The sequence below is a fragment of the Hoplias malabaricus genome, chromosome 2 (assembly GCF_029633855.1).
Source record: "Hoplias malabaricus isolate fHopMal1 chromosome 2, fHopMal1.hap1, whole genome shotgun sequence".
Lineage (NCBI taxonomy): Eukaryota > Metazoa > Chordata > Actinopteri > Characiformes > Erythrinidae > Hoplias > Hoplias malabaricus.
The window spans coordinates 38,574,843-38,594,692 of record NC_089801.1 but is presented as its reverse complement, the minus strand read 5'-3'; the positions used below and the strand labels follow the sequence as shown (position 1 = coordinate 38,594,692).

At 39.3% G+C, this 19,850-nt stretch overlaps 1 protein-coding gene across 1 annotated transcript; it reads right to left on the bottom strand.

The window, feature by feature from the left end:
* Window positions 1–11,115: 11,115 nt before the first annotated feature.
* Window positions 11,116–16,632, bottom strand: vma21 (vacuolar ATPase assembly factor VMA21). Its single transcript, XM_066662265.1, has 3 exons — window positions 16,464–16,632; window positions 14,284–14,393; window positions 11,116–14,056 (listed from the first exon to the last, which is right to left on the bottom strand). Exons 1-3 carry the CDS (start codon window positions 16,517–16,519, stop codon window positions 13,914–13,916), a joined length of 309 nt encoding a protein of 102 aa, XP_066518362.1. The 5' UTR covers window positions 16,520–16,632; the 3' UTR covers window positions 11,116–13,913.
* Between the last annotated feature and the right edge of the window lie 3,218 nt (window positions 16,633–19,850).

Below are 19,850 nucleotides of genomic sequence, written 5' to 3'. Positions count from 1 at the left end.
AAGAGAAGGAGATCGAAGAAAGACAGATTAGTGGACATATGGATTCTTGCGCTGTTCTTTTCTCTTCTCTGTTTCAGGTTTGACCCCTGCAGCGCTGCATTGTGATGATGTCTACTGTAAATAAAGCTGAACTAGATTCATCTGGACAAACTGAATGTGTTGCCATTGGTGACAGAAAATACTTCCCCTCACCTCACCTCCACTTCACACCACTCTCACTCACAGAGGAAGGGCCACAGCCCCAAGACACAGCAAATATGTCTGACACCAACAGTGTTTGAGAGACGGCAGAAACATGGGCATCCAATCAGGAGCTCAGCAATACTGGGGGCTTATTAAAACAAAACTGACCAATCAGCAATTTACCAACACAGAACTGACGTATCAGGGGGCCTTCCAATACAAAACTGACCAATCAGGGGGTAACCAATACAGAATTGACCAATCATCATTTTACAAACACTTAATTGGCCAATCAGGAGACAGTCACTAGAGAACTGATCACTAATCACTAATAAAATCTGGTGGTGTGTGTGTGTGTGTGTGTGACTGGGGTGGAGGGTGGGGTGTAGGTGAATCTCTGGCTGCTGTGAGGAGGCTCTAAGGCTTGAGCCCGAGTTAAAGGCGACACATGGAGCTGGCTGGTCTATCTCCAGCAGATGGCGCTTTAGCTCTGAACCAATGGCCTTCCTTCAGGTCTCAGAAGTCCAGCAGAAGCTGGAGAGGAATGACTCAGAATTAAAATGTAGAAGTAAAAATACTCAGATATAGGAATGTGTGCACAAATCGTATTTGAATTAACAAAATAGATTTAAACACTCAGACACAAAAAAGTCCAGATGCCAGGAGCGACAGAAAAATAACTTTACCTAATTTTTTTGAATGTCAGTGAATGCTGTTTTATTTCGCAGGATGAGACTGGACTTTCAGGGATCAACACAAAGAGTTTTATGCTGCTGGAATCTAAAGTGGAGTGCACATTCACCAACCAAAATTTACATCAATAATATCAGCAATGTCAGCATCAATTTTTACACCATGTTAAAAAAAAAGACTACTTAAGATTCAGTACTAGATTTGATCATGTTGTTTCTGAAACTGACACTTATTCCTTTTTTTTCAGATGTCTGGTTCCTATCTTCTCCACTCTGAATGATTCTGACTCTGTATGTTTCTCTGGAACAAAGTGGTTTGCGTCAAATCTCTCTGAATGACCTGGTTCCTATCTGAACCTTTTAATTGAGCAGAACATTTTGTAAAGTAGGTGGAACTCACCTTTAAAGGGAGTTAAACACTAAGCTCCAAAAGTTACAGAAAACACCTGAAGACGGAGAACACGGAACAAGGTGTTCCCTAAGAGAGCGAGACTCATAAATAAATATTGCAAGAGGAGGAAAACATTAAAATGGAAACATCTGAGTCTGACCCACACACTCAAGTTTGTTTTCATGAATTGTCAAGACATTACATAGACTTCCATTCGTATTTTTGGGACCTGACATATGAGACCTAACCTATCCATAAATACTACTAGACTAAATCTATACCTAACTCTTACCCTAAACCTTTACCTAAATTTAACATAAATGTAACATTAACCTCAAAACATGTTTCACCTTTAAATTACATTTTTTACTTTGTGGGGACAGACCTGTGGTTCTCAGAGAAGAAGAAATGTCCCCACAGTGTGAGCGAGTAAAAAGATTTTGGCTCGCCACAATAAGAGTGAAACTTAGTACATACACGTTTGTTTACATGAATTGTGGGGACATTGCATTGACTTACATTCATTCATTCATTCATTATCTGTAACCCTTATCCAGTTCAGGGTCGCAGTGGTTCCAGAGCCTACCTGGAATCATTGGGCGCAAGGCAGGAATACACCCTGGAGGGGGCGCCAGTCCTTCACAGGGCAACACAGACACACACACACATTCATTCACACACTCACACCTACGGACACTTTTGAGTCGCCAATCCACCTGCAACGTGTGTTTTTGGACTGTGGGAGGAAACCGGAGCACCTGGAGGAAACCCACGCGGACACGGGGAGAACACACCACACTCCTCACAGACAGTCACCCGGAGCGGGAATCGAACCCACAACCTCAAGGTCCCTGGAGCTGTGTGACTTACATTAATCTTGTGGAAAGTGTTAGGGTTAGCTTCTACCTAAACCTAACCCATAAACCTGTCTTCACCTTAAAATGTAAAGACTGACGTTGTGGGAATATGCCATTTGTCGCCATAAGGAAGACAAGTGCCCACGTGAGTCTGTAAAAAGATTTGGTGTATGTAAGTATATATGTATATATATATAACTAGATCACACACCCTATGCCTGAGTGAACTTTTTTTTTCTCTGGGCGAAATCGAGGGCATGACGTCACTGCAGCCGGCTCCAGCCATGTGTTACATAACCGGCCACTTTCAGACCGTCGAGTCCTGTACTACCGCCATAAACCCTTCAAACTGGACACACACACACACACTGTCTGACCAGAGTCTCTGTCGTGGTTTTCTGTGTGATTTAAACTCTGGATTCAGGGCAATGTACCGCTGCTCTACTTTCACCACCGAGCAGAACCAACCAGCAGCGCACACACACACACACACACACAATAGAACTCATCCCATATGTATGTGTAGTTTGAGCTTATTTCTGAACGTAAACATGTAGTTTACACCTATATCCAAATGTAACCTTGCAGTTTATACTCATATTTAGACATAAATGTGTAGTTTACACTAATATATTCATGCAAATATGTAGTTTGCGCTAATAATTTATTGTAAATATGTAGTTTGCACTGATATCTAGATGTAAAGATTAATTTAGGCCCTTAATACAAATCAAACATTTTTATGCTAATATAAGTGTATTCTGGTTTGTAAATGTGTACTTCTGCTAATCAAATTATGCTAACACCTGCGTGTAAAGGTTTACCTTGTGAAAAACTCTATATAAAGATCTATTTTGGGGATCGTAATTACAACTGGGGTTTGTGCTAATTTATATATATGAAGTTGTCAGTTATGTTATAATCTCTATGTAAATGTGCATTCCATTCCTATATATAAAATATAGTATGAAAATATCTGTATACCTTTGCCCATAAAGCCCCCAGTAGCCTACTAGGTCATGTAGGATACTTAATTCAAACACTGTTATGAAACTGAGATAAAAGTAACAGCAGTGATTTTTAGGTCAGTGCCAGAAAATAGAGAGAAAAACACAAGAATAATTCTAACAATTACACGGACAGTTATTAAAATAATTCATTAAAAGCTTATAAAACTACTGTCACCATTCGTTAATTTGCATTTGACAAAAACCCAGCCACACACATACATACATATAAATATATTTGCACATAAACACACACGTCTTTCATCTCAACTCGTTCCTAAATCAGCTTTGAGATAAAATAAATGTGAAAAGTACGAAAAACTGAATCCTGTCACATGCACGACCTCGTAACACACTTCAGGGGCATTAGACCACAGTGAAGACAGCGGTAAATTTGAGAACTCACCCTCAAGTCCGTGCTGGAGCACGGTGTCCCCTTCAGACTCGAGCTGGCTGTGACTCTGCGGCAGGAGGAGGGCTTTTTAGATTTTTTACTTTTTCTCTCTCTTGCCTCCTTCTGTGCTTTTCTCGCTCCTGAAAAGCGAGTTACATAACTGGCACCGTTTCTGAGGGCAGTGAGTGACTTTCCTTTTTTTCCCCCTCTCACTCTCTCTCTCTCTCTCTCTCTTCATTCACTGATGTTCATTTTCCAACGCGCACGCACCTCGCTGTATACGTCATCGCCCCCGTCCACTTCTCACGCCCAAAAAAGGAGATGAGTGGGCGTGGCCACAGGGGGAGGATGATGTCTTGATTGGCAGAGAGAGAGAGAGTTTATTCCACCTTTATTTTGAAGCCACGCCCCAAATTCTCTCTCTCTCTCTCTCGCTCGATCTTTTCTATTTCTTCTTTCTCTTCTGTCATTTCTATCTCTCACACACACTTCATCTTTTCTCCCTCCCTCTCTCATTCAAAACTTTAGTAAGCACGAGAGTGCAGCCCTTCTATTTATCCCAAAGTGTGTGTGTGTTTGTGGTTTATTTCTGTCTGTGCTCTGTGTGGGTGTGTGTTTCTGTGTGTGGTGGGAGTCCAGCAGAGGACAGGTTATGTAAAAGGCCGCCGTTTCGTAAGACCTGATTATTTATTTATTTATTTATTTGATTTTTTTTTTGCCTTGGTTGACTTTGACGTAACTAAAAAAGGGTGGAGGAAACTCGGTCGTGACGTCACCAACGAGGCTGCCCCCCCCCCACACCCCACAGACACACACACTAACACACACACTCACACACTTCACCCGCCCTCCGCATGATTAAGGACGGATTCATTCAGTAAATAAATAAATAAATAAATAAATTTAAGGAACAAATAAATGAAATGCCATCGTCAGCATTACATCAGCACTTCCGCTTCATTCCGGGCCAATTTCAGCCGTAGAGATAAAGCGAGAGAGGGAGGCGGTGGAAGGGGGAGTTAGACAGGGAGGGAGGGAGAGACAGAGATAGCAGAAGAGAGGGAGTGAGAAAGAGTAAAAAGAGAGGGTGAATGGAGGAGAGAGCTTCTTTTTCTTTAGTAATAACTGACCCTGTGGTTATGTGGGTCATGTGAAGGGGGTGTGGTCGTATCGCTTACGTCACTGTTCTCATGGCTGATGGTATGTAATAGGAATGTAGTAACTGAAACATGAAAATGTTTAATGAGAAAATAAAAAAGGAATGCATTTTATTGCGTTAGTTAGTGTTTATTTGGGCGAAAAACATTTAAAACTGATACCTTCTCTTAGATTTCATCCTGATGCTCATTACACAATAATAACTCTAAAATGCAACCTAAATAAAATTGATTTGCAGGAAAACTACGCACCTTAGTTTAGCTTCAGCTAATTCTACATCTTGTGCAATGGTCTGAAGTGGGTGGGAAGGGCTGTAGACAGGGGAAGGGCTCAGCTGCGTTTTTTGTTTAGTTTCCATAACAACAAATACACACACACACACTCCAAGGAGACTAACTCTTCATCTGGTGGGGGGTGTGGTAGATCCAGAGCCCACCATAATGACTTAGCACTAATTCACACACTCACCCAGTCACTCACACACTCATCCAGTCACTCACACCCAGGCCAAGAATGGCCATCAGGAGAACCATTTCAGGTTGGCCTGGCCTGTCATCTGATCTGGATGCTTGTGGAAAAAGGCTTTTCATCCTAATATGATGCGAAATAAAGAAATATCGGCAGAAAAAAATGTGAAATGGAGCGTGTTTCCATCCACTTCACTTTTGGGAATACAAATCAGATAACAGCATTTTTGAAATGTATTTGTGTTCTCCTTAATGCTGTTGTATTCTGGGTTTATGCAGCATTTTTTCAATGTTGCATTTTTTAAAATGTATTTGGGTTCTTTTTAATGCTGTTGTGTTCTGGGTTTTTGATTACATTGTAAATGTTGTTGTGATGTGACTCTGGGCCATCATAATTTAAAGTCTGTGGACAGCGCTTCAATCCGGTGCTCTGTACCCAACCAGCCGAAAAATATTATTCAGAACCCCACCCCCTGAATTATGGGCATTTTCCATTCAGGTTTTTATGCACATTTTCATAATTTGCAAAAACGTTGTGAAAGGAAAATACATAGTTTTTTTCTGCAGTGCAGTACCATGTAAAAATAAAAACATAAAAATTATCCACTCTCACACACTCAGTAAAGCTGGTGAGTTTGTGGACAATTTCACACACTCACCAAGTCACTCACACTTGTGGACAATTTCAAATGTACAATTTAGTTTTAAAATAACAAATATTAGTCAACAGATGTTACATAGGGGTGGCACAGTGGCGCAGCAGGGAGTGTCCCAGTCACATAGCTCCAGTGACCTGGAGGTTGTGGGTTCAAGTCCAGTTCAGGGTGAGAAGTTTGTGTTTGCGTGGATTTCCTCCGGGTGCTCAGATTTCCTCCTATGGTCCAAAAACACAGGTTTACTCAAAAGTGTCCATAGATGTGACTGGTGCCCCCTCCAGGGTAGGCTCCGGACCCACTGTGACTCCAGACAATAAAAGAATGAAATATGTTACATATTAATATCCAAGGGTTGAATAGACACAGGGCGGCACGGTGGCACAGCAGGTAGTGTTACAGTCAAACAGCTCCAGGGACCTGGATGTTGTGAGTTCAAGTCCTGACTGTGAGGAGTTTGGTGTGTTCTCCCTGTGTTCGCATGGGTTTCCTCCGGGCGCTCCTGTTTCCTCCCACAGTCCAAAAACACACATTGGTAGGTGGATTGGCGACTCAAAAATGTCCATATATGTGTGTGTGTGTGTGTGTGTGTGTTGCCCTTTGAAAGACTGGCGCCCACTCCAGGGTGTGTCCCCACCTTGCATCCAATGATTCCAGGTAGGCTCCAGACCCACCGCAACCCTGAACTGGATAAGCGGTTACAGATAATGAATGAATGAATGAATTAATTAATTAATAGACACACCTACACTATAAAAAAAAATCTGTAACATTTACGGTAAAATACTGGCAGCTGTGGTTGCCAGAATCTCACCATAAAATATACGGTCACGTTTTTGGCAATCATAAATTTTACATTTAAGGACTGTTTTGTTTACAGTACGGTTAAAAAAACAGATATACACTGTAAAAAACGTGGTATTTACATAAAAATAACAAAGAAACATTGTTTTGCTATAAAATTAACATGTAAATTGTGTGACAAATTAGAGAAAGGAGACTGAGATATAGCCGTATTTAGATATAGCCAAACTGCATCCTGTATTCAGCCCTTAAAAGGAGATATTGCTGAAAGGACTGAAGAAATGTTCGGTATCTGGGTGCCACACGTGGAACACAGGGTGATGGTGAACTTTCCTGACCAACACACGTCTCGACATAATATGCACAGAAACACAAACACACACAGTGATCACCCCAATGCAACCCAAAATCAGTAAGTCTCAAAGACAGAAAAAAACAAAGAAACTCTAAAAATCACAGAAAATATGGAGAAGCAAAGCATGCTAGGAGCTCCCTAATGAGTCTCCGCTCCTCCCAGTCCTTGGACACTTGTACCGTATTCCACTGTTACAGAAACTGTTTTCAACCTTTTTAGAGTTTACAGTCAATTACTGTCATGGTTTTACAGTTTTCCACCGTAAAATTCACAGACATTTTTTACAGTGTAGGTGTGTTGTTGAATGGACACTGGTGTTACTTCAGCACAGCAGGTGTTCATTCACCACTGGACATGTTAGTGCTCATGGTGACCATCAGCATTTTCCCCGTGGACTCCCTCTCTGGTGAAAACAGGGATTTGATTTTGTGGAAATATAAGCAATGTGTTTTATAGTCCCAGCTGCTGGCACCACATGATTTAGACAGGAAAAAAAAAAAACAATGTACAAAATCCACTAAAATGTGAGTTATGTAAGTGTACTCTCTGCAAGGGCTCAGATTTTCCTGAGGAGCCTGTTACAGCTTTGGCAGTTGAACCAAATGATACGGGCCTAATATACTGCTCTAAGTTCACACGCTGATATACTTGCACTGTTCTGTGCATACTCAACTTTTTCCAACCCTCGCAGACTGTTGTTTTGGAACTGAATACACACAGTTTTTTTATATTTAAATTCTTTGTAAAGTCAGACTTTGTGAATAACTTTAATCAACAAACTAATTTATGACAAATACATTCAGGGCCATTTCACAGTGTAATTAAATTTTACACATGTATAATTAATGCAGAATTACTTCCAGTTACTGTGTGTACCTACAGTTATCCTCCCTGTTATATATTTGTTTGTTTCTTTATTTGTTTGTACATTTATTTATTTTCTCTTTATGAAGTTATAACAAGTAAATTGTATCAAATTTTTTTTTATGTTTTTGAACTCAAAAAGCATTAATCAACTACAAACAGAGAGATAGATGCATACATACATAGTACATGACAAAACATTTTAAATGTATAAACCAATTTCCATATTTGCATTTTCTTGTGGTCAGAATGATAAAGCGGATTGTTGTATCCTTTTTTAAAAATTCTGTTTGAACATCGGGTCTCATTACTGCTAAATATTTTATCCATTTTCTACAGTGTTTTTTAAATACATTCATTCAAATATTTACTGAGAAAATGAGCTTTTCCTTTATGTAAATTATTTTAGTTACCTCTATCTAATAATTCTAAATAGTTGGTCTTTCTGGTGGTAGCTATTTCTTAGACTGCCCTGTTATGAAGAGATCAGTGCTGTGTGCAGAGACAAATACACTACTCTCCATAATTGTAAACTTTGCTGTGACTTACGGGAGGCATATGGCCAATGAGTATAGTCGCAGGAAACGTGGATGTAATGTGTTTAAAAGGGCTAGAAATTCTCTGGTCTTTTAAATCTCTCTGTCAATAAATAAATAAATAAATAACCTGGCTGTGATTTTTTGTGGTCACTTTCAGATTTTTTGAGATATTAGGATATGCACACACACACACACGCAGCTGGGGAGAGAGAAAGAGAAAGAGAGAGATGGGCAGGAGGAAGGTGGTCTCCATGGCAGCAGTCGCTAGCCGGTGATTCACCCATGGTTACAGTTGCACAATCAAAATACAGGAAGTGAGCCCAAGCGGTTTCCATGGCAATGCAATGGATGTGTTCTATTTGTGAAATGGGACTGGGCCCCCCAAAACCTCGTCCGGCAGGCAGGGTCATGGTCAGCTTCTCAGACTCCATTACATCGTCCTTCCCCAGTCAAAACACTTCACTTTAGCCACAGACGAGGTTTATTGTGTCTGGAAAATATCACTTTTCACATAAACACTTGCTACTCACTACAGATGACGTCATTTCTGTGTTGCCGCTAAAACAAGGCTCAGCTCTGACTGTCCTGGATGTGTTTAAAAAAATCTTCCTAATTTCTTTAGCCAATTCCACTCTTTAGCTAGGTCTTGCCTGGTCACAGTGTGAGGAGGAGAGTCTAGGTTGGAGCCTAAAGTTAACAGGCTCCAGGGTGTAAAGGGCCAAATCAGGTTAATAAAGGCCCACAGACGTTCACACTGATGTTGATGGAGGAAGACGTTCAGCCACATTTTCTTCTATACTCTATTATTCATAGAGAAGCACATTTCCGCTTCCCTGGTCAGTGTCTGTCCATTCACTGGATCTCTCTCAAAGTCTAGCAGTCTCTCTCTCTCTCTCTCTCTCTCTCTCTCTCTCACAAACACACACACACACACACACACACATATCGGTGAAGTTATTAGTATAAAGTTATATATATATATATATATATATATATTTAAAGCCCCACAAAAACTGCAGCCAAAAAATAAAGTATGGTGTTAATTTGGGCTGAATGACCTTTCCATGATAGTGTATTGTTTGGCTGTAGCAGTGTTTTTTACCCACAAAGTAGAGGAAATGACAGACAAGAAGCATTGTATAACATGCAAGCATGTGTGGTGGGGTGAAGATGGGTCACAGTGAAGAAAGAAGGGTTTAGTTTGGCTCAAACTTACGGTACAATGTACCATACTAAAACAAAATGTGCTGCAAAAGCAAACAAACAGGCACTGACATGTTCGTACAATGTCAGAGTTATGTATACACAGCTATATTCATTCATATTCTATAAATGTTTCATTCTGATCATCATGGGCACAAGGCAGGAACACACTGGGGCATATAAAAAACAAAGAGATTTACTCTAGTTCCAAATGGTTTATCAAGTCTTTCTTGTAGGATTTTGTGGTTAGTCCATTTTGTCTGTGTTCTACTACAGTCAGAAAAATTTTACTAAATGCACAAACACACACACACACACACACACACACACACTGAGCCTAGCCTTCAGAATGACGGCAATGAAAAGATGCATTAGCAAAAAATGTGGAAGAGGACCTCTATAATAAAGGTCTTTTTTTTTCAGCTCTAACAAGGCCTGCTAGTTTTCACAGGCTAGTCGCTAATAGCCCTGATTAACACTTGTGGGTCATGGAGTTATTTAGTTAACAAGTGAAGGAGAAAAATAGAGGGAATGAAAGAGAAGGGCTGAATAAAGGGGTAATTTTCTTTTGAATTACAGCTAATTTTGAGTTATTGTAGTTAGGTTCAGCATTGCTTGATGCTCCATGAACATCATGGCCAGGGGTACTCAAAATCTTTCCCTTAGTTCATGCTAACTGGTCTGAAAAATGGACACTGGGTTCATTCACATTAAAGTTTTTATTGCTCACTTCTAATTTGGTACGAAGATCTGCTTTTTCGGCCTTAATGATTCATATTTTTGTGTGAGAGTGACCTATATTATTTTTCCGTTGCTTTAAAATAAAAGAAATTGCAGCACATTTGTCACAAAGATTTTTTACTGATTCATGTCATCATAAATATTAGCTATATATTAACTAAAAACTATAAAATGTTCTAATTCAAAGTCTGCTGAAAATGTATTCTGTTAAATTGCATTGAGTACTGTGACCTTAGGCTTATACTGCTGCTCCAGAATGTTTACTCTTTTGACAAGAATTTTATGAAAATTACAAAAACTTAAAGCTGAATGTCTGTGTCCACAATATATGGACCTTAAATTCTTTATACGGCAGTGACTATTTGTGCCTGCTAATGTGGTAATTCCAATACTTGTTCGCTCCATTAACAAATTTCAGGTAGTGAACATGTCTCCGATGATCAGCTCCACTTGGATTCATTTCTTTTCTCCATTAAATCAGGGTAGACTCTGAGGTGATACGGAGGGAATGTGATTGGCAGCAGAAAGCGAACGGTGGATGGAACATGGTGAAACTTTGACACTTTTCCTCAGACATGTTCTCAGAGTTTCCGTACCAGCATCACAGACGTCTTCCTGCTTCACTTTTTGCGCCGTCTCTCTCTCTCTCTCTGTAATGTATCATTCCCCGATCTCTCTTGCTGCATTTTCCTTCTTTTTGAAGCAGAGCATTCACCACTGATTTTTCAGCCCTGACTGACTTTGAGAATCTGAGTAAAGTCACAGATGTTGAGCGTTGTTTTAATTAAGACTCAATTTATCTTCTTCAAAAACGTAATTTATTTAAATTAAATAAGAAAAGCCTTAAAACAATAAAAATAACACCATAACAGACTTTCACCTGTGACAACATTGCAATTTAAAGCAATAAACTGAGATTGAACTTAATTTAACATAATTGTACAAACCACATTACACTCTGACAAAAACAAAACAACATTATTATGCATCAATCACCACATTAAGAAAAGAACAAGCCATTATAAACTCCATTCTGACTTCCCACACAGACATGTCAGATGTGATAAAATGGGATTTGACGCTGAGCATTTTTACATTGCGAGATTATGTTGGAAAAGGGAGTGTTCAACTCTTTTTAAACTGTGTGCTTTGATATGAATCTTGGTTTCTAATTGGTTAGATAAATTATAGCCTCTGATTGGCTGCTGCGACACTGAGATGAAAAAAGAGAAGTCAGACCTCGATGTGGTAACCCAATGGGACATGACTAAAAGAATACTGATTTCTCAGATTTCTCTCTGACGTCAGATTAAATCCTGCCATCAAACGTGGAGGCTCTTCTCTTCTCTTAATTGGAGCTTCTTGAAAGATTAAAGAAGCTTTTCCTATGATTTCAAGGTTCTATTGTTCTGGAAGCGGGTGAAACATCTCATGAGTGGTTGGGCGTCTTGGGGAAAATCCTGTAGAAAGTAAACGTACACAAACCCCATCATCACGGCTTTAAACATCTGCCAGGAGGAACATGACTCAGGCCTCGAGGGGCTGCTGATTAGTGACTGCTATTTAATGTCTGCAAATAAAGGCCATTTAAATGTAAATATCCCAAACTGCAAGCTTTTAATTCATGCCATTCCCAGCTACAAGAAAACGAGAGAGCTGCAATTCCCCCAAACGTTCTCTTAAGTGTGTTTAAAGGAAGAACTCCAGTGTTTTTCATCCCTGCATCTATCTGCTACGCCTGTGGTGCACAGCTGATTACCACTGACAGTAACTTTGCGCTTTCCTGTGCTTAGAAAAGAAAAACATATCCATAAACGTGGAAGTCTCTTCTCATAGAAGCACATTCTGAGGAAACATTTACTCTTATTTTTCATGAAAATCTCAGTCAAAGATGACTTTAAGCCTTTAAGAGGAGAGAGAGGGTTTACAGAGGGGAGAAATAATGGCTGTTTCTTATTAGCCTACTTTATCAGTCTTCAAATGATAAAGAAACAGTCTACATGGATATGAATGTTATTTATTTTTATTTGTTTTAAACTAAGGTTTTGGCCTAAAATTGTTTTCTTTTTTTAAACACCTTTGTCACGGTTATTGTGTGGATAAGAAGAATGGATATTTACAAAAAAGCTGATGTCACAGCATCTGTCTCTGTCTTAAACTCAAATAGCTCCTCATTCCCTGTATATTCATTTACATCAGACAGCACTAGATTTCAGATTCCCACATATGAATAAATATAAATGATCATGTATTAGAAATATACAATGCACAATAAAGATCTAGATTCAGTAATTTCATAGTGCATTACGATTAATTTTTGTTTCTCATGCTTTGCAGTGCTTTTATGTCTCTCTTTAAGACAGGGGTGGGCAAACTTATCCACAAAGGGCCGGTGTGGCTGCTGGATTTCAGTCCATTCAGGCCAGAGCCCAGCCAATTTCACTCATTTAATTAGTTGGTCTCAGTAAAACAACTTATCATGTGACCTCCTGGTTGGTTGGGGAAAAAAAATAAAAATAAAAAACAGCCACACCGGCTGTTGCGGATAAGATTGTCCACCCCTGCTTTAAGAGGTACTATGTCCCCCTACTGGACTGGCATGGGAATGCAACCGTTTTCGTATTCATCTGGACAGGGATACTGTCAAACAAAAGAGAGATAAATCTTTGTTTTTGAAACATGCAGAGGTCCTTCTGCACTCATTATTTTAAGCATGACTGAAAACCTCCAATCAGGTGGCAGCTCCAGAGTTAGATACAGTCGTTACCGTAGATGAGTGCTGTGACATCACAACTATAACTATCACTGTTTGCTTCAAGATATTCAGTGTTAAAGCAACACTAGGTAAGATGATTAGGTATTTTTGCTTCTTGCCTCCTACAAGTGCAATTCACTCTTACATCACTGTCCTGAAATCAAAAGAGAGGGTGCAGGGTGGTATCCTACCCTCTTTCAAAGTTACATAGTGCAGTTTTCTGCACTGCTGAGCCCAGAGTAGCAATGACAGAGGCTTTATTCTCAGTTTTACAGCTCAGTGGAGCCTCTCATGATTTCAAAGATGTAATTTTAAATACTACCTAGTGTTGCTTTAAAGCCTCAGCCTGGAAATCGTGGATGTGCTGGTGTTCTTAAGAGTAAAACAGATTGGCACTTAATTTGTAAAATATATCAGTCTCTGAAAAATTGCAATGACATACTTAAATTTTTTTAGCTCTGTCTGCTGCAGCTCTGTCCAGTCTATATCTGTTATCATTCAATTTAAGTCACACTCTACAAACAGACAACACACAGGTCTCAAAATTAAGAAACGGTAAGCTTTGATGAAGCACTGGACAAGGTCAAGAGCTCAGCTTCCTTCTGTTTACTGACAGTTTAGTCTCAACAGTAAACACACATATGGACGTTTAGTTCATTCTCTTCATTTCATTCAAAACCTCCTGCTTGAAGCAATGTGGGAGACGATGGTTACAGCAGATAGTGTGTTTGTGTTAACTCGTCTGTTCCCTCTATAAGGAAATGTTTAACCTTTTGTAAATTCTCTCCCTCATTTGACTTCATCTCTTCTTCTCTCTGTCACTTGCTCCACATCTCCTCCTCTCTTTTCCTCAGTCCTGTTTCCCTTCTCTCTGCTGCCGTGATCCCTCATTCCAGGCTGCAATGACGAACAGCGCCAAGACCATGTGCACAGCAATCACAGCTACGATGGCGGCGTAGAAGTAGCTGTCATTGCTGGAGTAACCCAGAGAGGCTAAGGAAAGGAAAAGAAACTCTGCTCATTAAACTCTGTAAACACAAATCTGAGTGAGTTCATCTGTTAATTCAGCAATAAACATTTGTTTACTGTTTACTCCAGTGCACCTAAGCAGCGTTTGGGGATTAAATACACAGGCTGTGCATATTATAATATTAATGAGTACACATAATTTTAGTGGATCATCCAACTTGGATCATCCAGTGAGTCTGTGCTGTTCTTACCTTCAAACAGATATGCCTTTGATGTGAAGTACAGGCCAATGGGAAGAGTTATCATCAGGAAAGTGAAAAACAGCATTGTCTTCAGTACAGACACCAGGGATCCGTCATTTCTGATGGAGAGGGAGAGAGAAAGCGAGTAAATGTAACTAGAAGTCTATCACATCTGATATTTGATATAACTGATTATCCTCTGTAGTAATATCGTGATAAACAATATTGTGATTTAAAATTTGATGTTAGTCAAAACGTGCCGTTTGCTGGCGACTACATTCAAATATTTTTTTTATTTAGAAGACAACATTACATTATTCAGTGTTTTCCTACATTCACAAGAAAATAGCATTTTGCTATGCACCGTGGAAACTTGGAAAATGATAAGAAAACCAAAATATATCAAACAAATAAGATAAACATGCTTTTATTGTCACTGCATAGCGTATAATGAAATCTTGCCTCATCCGTGGCGATGCACACATGTATACACTAGGGGCAGTGAGCACACACACATCCCTAGTGTCCCAGAGCCCAGGGAGTGGTTGGGATGCTCTAGAGCACCTGAACTGTGGATGTTGAAGGAGGAGACTCTGCCTTCATTCACCCAGCCCCTATTTTTCCTGCTTATAAAGGGGATGGAACCACGAACCTTCTAGGCTGAAGCCCACTTGTACAACCTTCAGGCCACAGCTACGCCAGAAGTTTTTTTTTTTTTAATGTAAATAAAGGGAGCAGAGGCTGTAGTTAAAGTTTGAACTCACCTGCGATTACACCCTGCTGGACTCTCACTCAACTTCCAAACAATTCTGACCATAAGCTGCCAGCAGATACCAAGTTGTCAAATTAAAAGTCCTGTTTTGAATGGCTTGTGTTGAGAAAGCCTTAAATAACCTGCTCCTCTGTTCCGTATTATAGCTAAGAAAGACTTTGGAAAATTCTGCTATGGAGCTCAGCTACAGTTAAGCAGCTTTATTCCCTTCGGATCTGGATCTTTAGTGTTTTCTGTGGAAATTAAAGCTCATTAGTTTAGTTCACTGATCTTTCGGTGCTGAGATTCTTAAAATAGCAGTAAAAACAGAACAGTGATTTATGTTGCAGTTAGAATAAAACCATCCATGCATGTTATGAAATCTAATCTCCAGCATTTAAACTTTTAAATCTATAATTATTTACAGTCCTGGGTGCTCAGTGGGGTGTGAGTACACTGTATGAGAATAAATAGAGACTCTAAACCTACTTCAGAAAAAACGTGTTCATAGACATAAATGTAACTCACAGCTGGACTGATTTTTAAACTACATTTTAAAATGTTAAAGCCAGCATTGTTTTACTACTTGGCTGTTGATACTCAGTAACGACAGGCACAGCCTGGACTCAAATAAACAAACATTGTATGTAATCAGCCAGCAGTGCAAACCTGAGAGTCCAGAATTCAATTAAATTTATTACAAAACTTAGTAGGTACTAACTAAATTTAATTGCATGTGTATGGGAGGGACGACAATAATAAGTAGCTTACTGAGGGTTAAGAGACGAATAGTTTCCAAATATAAATTCCTCTGTTATCTAATAATCTGCACGCACGCGCACACACCGATGGGTAACGACCATTGACCTCCCGCACGAACAGAATTGCCTAGTCCGTGAAAAGAGTTCAGATTTCTGAGAAAGTTGAGGTCGCCTGAGTTTGAACACAGACAGAACACAGTTCAGGGACAAAGGGTGTGTTGGGGGTGTTTTTTGGACACGTGTGGCCAAATGTAATTTAGCAAACAATATTTCTGAACGCATTCGTGCTTTTCTGTCTGCGCTAGAGTCGAGGGCCACATCAGGCTCACACACACACACACACACGAGTGGACACGTCCTTCATAAATTAACCAAGCTCTTATTATTAAAGACAGTGTTTGTCATTTATACATTTGTCTTCACCTTCCGGAGCTTCTGGAGAGAATAGCCTCGAACCTTTTCACCTGGAAGTCCAGCTACAGATCTCTAGAAATCATAAATCGCCACGTTTTACGAAAGATTTCTGTTCATTGTACTGTACTTGTTCCACCTTAAACGAGTCAGAGGTACACGGACGTGGATGCTGCTCTATTTAAGGTGGTACGAACAATTCCAGGGAGAACCTAGGGAAAGAAGCCAACTTCATATTCGCTTTTATTGAACTATGGGCGTCTTACCCTCTGCTGTCTGCCGGAGATTTGTAACCCAGAGATGTGTTTTCGTAGTTTTGCATCTTGTTGTTTGCAGTGAAGCCTCAAAGCGAACTTTAATCGATTAAAACCTTCAAAAGGGAACGACTCTAAGCGCGTGTTGTTGTCACATGACGCGGTCGGATGCAAACACACATCCTCTACACAGGGACCTTCTTCACTTATTGTTCGTTTATTGGATGTAAATAACATTGTATATTTTATATTTTATGTGTCATATTATTTCATAATAATATGATAAAATAAATAGAACTTTTTTATAAAGTAGTAAGAAAATAGGCACATTTACAAAATATTGCCTAAAGACAATTTTAATGTTAATTTTAAAATGTTTTACTTAGACTTCCCTTATATTAAGATTAAAATAATATAATATACAGCTGTATTTACCTGTAATTCCCAAGAACAGTTGATTGATATTTTAACGTCAGCTGTCATTTTAACGTCAGTATTATCAAGAGTCTTAATGTGGTTTAACTTGTACTTACATTTCCCAAATTATTGTTGTGAGTTTACAGAATTGTGTTTATTATTATTATTATTATTATTATTATTATTATTATTATTATTATTATTATTATTATATTTTACTCACTTTACGACTTTTATTTTGCTAGTTCTGCCCGCCAACTGCTCCCTGTGTAGTGCACTAGGTGAGTCATTAAACTACTAATTTTAGCTAAATAAAGTCGTGTACCGTGTGGTTTGATCCCAATTTGAGTTCTAATAGAAATTACTGCATTTTTAGAACAAAATTCGTCATTTGTGACCTACATAGTGTACGTAGGGTGTAGGGAGCCACTTGAGAATTGAAATACAACTGCACGGCTCTCCTCCTGTAGTTTTGCCAATCGCCGCCAAAGGGAGACAGAGCTCCACGCATATGTATTCATACAAGTCCAATTCAATTAAGTTCAACGTTATTAAAATCAGTTATAGGTTTATGACCCTATTTTTAATATTCTAAACTTTCTAAACCTTAATCATGTTTCACCATTAAACAAATTCCACCTGGAATTAAATTAAACCATGTTCTTTGAAGAGATTAGTTTATGAGAGAGAGAGAGAGAGAGAGAGAGAGAGAGAGAGAGAGAGATCATATTGTGTCTTCTTGTGCTTAGGTTTCTTTTATAGCAACCACAGATCCATAAACCATAAATCTCCACCAAGGACAAGATTTTAATTCAACAAGACCCAAGAGGAGCTGTGTGTGTGTGTGTGTTAGAGATGGGGAAAGCAGCTTTTCTGTTCTTCTTTGTATGAGTTAAATATATGCAGGCGAGTGAGAAATTGAAAGGAAAACCTGAATAAAATATAATAAAAGTAAAAAAAAAAAAAAAAAGATTTTCCAAAAGAATTTCCTGGAGTTCTGTTTGGATGATGGAGGCTGGATGCTCCAAAATCACCAGGAGACATTCCGGACTGAGACGTGGTGCCAGTGAGGGTCACAGAATATTTAAACATAATTTTCACAATCAAATAAACCTTTCACTGACCTCCCATGACCCGTGGATGGGGCCATCCCATTTTTAAAATCATCCTAAAACATGGGAAATCAATCCTAGCATTCCCATTAGTGAAGTGGATGTCTGTCAGCTGACTTAAACAGTTAATAATGCCCACAGAGAACAAAAAGACAAAACAATAAAACCCACAAACAATTAAAAATAGATTCATTTTTTTATGTTTCAGCATCAATAAATGCAGTGAAACAATTAACAAACACACACAAGTGGAGGTCTCTTCAACATGGCTACAGCAACATGGTCCACTTCAGCACAGTGAAAAATACAATAGAGAATATACATATATATTTACATGTTTTAAATCCACATTTCAACAAAAATAGACATGTAAATATAAAAAACACAACCTGCATTGAGTTAGAAACCTCTGTCATTAAAATGTTCAGAGGAGGAGGAAATGTTTTGAATAGATGCTTTATTTTTTATAATATAAAGCTGACTGAGGGCTTAGAGAAGACTTCCAGGTGATAATTTATGGTACAAAATGAGACCTGGCTGGTCCAGTTCTCTGCGGAGGTTTTTCTCCCCACAGCAGAGAGACTAAGCCTCTGTGAAGAACTTGCATGTTTTTTCTCTGGAGAGTCAGTCTTACGCCTCCTTATCTGTTACTAAGTAAAAGCATATTTCTGTGGCTGGCTGAGGGCCTGGTGCCTCCGAGGTATTCTGGATCGGTTAGCATGAGCGTTGGATACTTGTTTATATGAGGCTGCATTTAGATGAGCCAATCAGACCCCCACCACCACCACTACCTATGTATTCCAATCTGATAACCTCATCTTTCCCCTGAAGTCTGATAAGCCTGGTATACACCAGGTCTCAGGGCTCAAACACGAGGCTCGTGAGATCAGCACAGAGGCTACGCATGCAGGTGTTAGCACTAGGGAAATATGACATGCTTCTGGTTAATGTGGTTCAAATCCATCTTAAGTGTGAGGTCTATTTCGCAGAAGCTAATCATTGGTTTTACTTACAGGGAACTGCAATTTGTACACGAGGGGGCTGTGTTATAATTACCAAATGATGTGTACATGTAATGTTGAGAAATGCAGATTAGAAACTTGGAGGCCTGTCTTGCTGCTTTAAAGTTCTGTGGGAAATATCGTAACCAAAAGACGAGTGTATGTCAACTTCACCGCGATGTTGAGTTCAATTTTTCAACTAAGCCCTGATTTTCCAAGTTCAAGGTTTATCAGTAACAAAACATCCTGGCACCAAAACACAGTGAATGTGAAAGCTGAAATTCATAGGGGCAGTTGAAAGGGTGTAGCCCCTGTCAATCATTTTCAGCTCTAGCAAATCCTGTATCAGATTTCAGCACCCCAATGTTCCCCGACCAAAGCCAATTGAATGAATATCTGAACTTGTAAGTGGAAACTTCTGAGACTGACATAGATGCTGCATCTGTAAGAGGTTAGAGCAACAGTAGGTAGTATTGTTACCTTAATATTAAAGCTTCAAAATCATTGTGATGATACCCTGAGCTGTAATAGTGAGAATAGTGATTCTGTCCTTGCTACTCCAGGCTCAGCACTGCAGAAACTGCACTGTGTATATTGTAGAGGAAGGCAAGAAACAACCCCTCATTGATTTGAGCACTTATACACTCTGCAACTGTAAGGGGAGCCCAGGAACAAAAATACCATATCTTACCTAATGGTGCTTTAAATGCTTGGCACAGTATTAAGGGAAATTAAAATGCTGCTCCGTTAAGAATATTTTGTTTGTTTATTCACAAGACTGGCAGAATTTTCTCTCCAGTAATTATTTATCACATGTGCCCCCTGTCAGTTAGTCCCCCCAATTGTCCACAGTGCCCCCAGCTTCTGGA

What these genes read in the sequence shown, in the direction of transcription:
- vma21 (XM_066662265.1), bottom strand. Translation starts at nt 16,519, where the DNA reads ATGCAAAACTACGAAAACACATCTCTGGGTTACAAATCTCCGGCAGAC. An exon ending in TCTCCGGCAGACAGCAGAGG is followed by an intron (nt 14,394 to 16,463) that starts GTAAGACGCCCA and finishes CCTCTCCATCAG; the next exon opens with AAATGACGGATCCCTGGTGT. An exon ending in AAAGGCATATCTGTTTGAAG is followed by an intron (nt 14,057 to 14,283) that starts GTAAGAACAGCA and finishes TCCTTTCCTTAG; the next exon opens with CCTCTCTGGGTTACTCCAGC.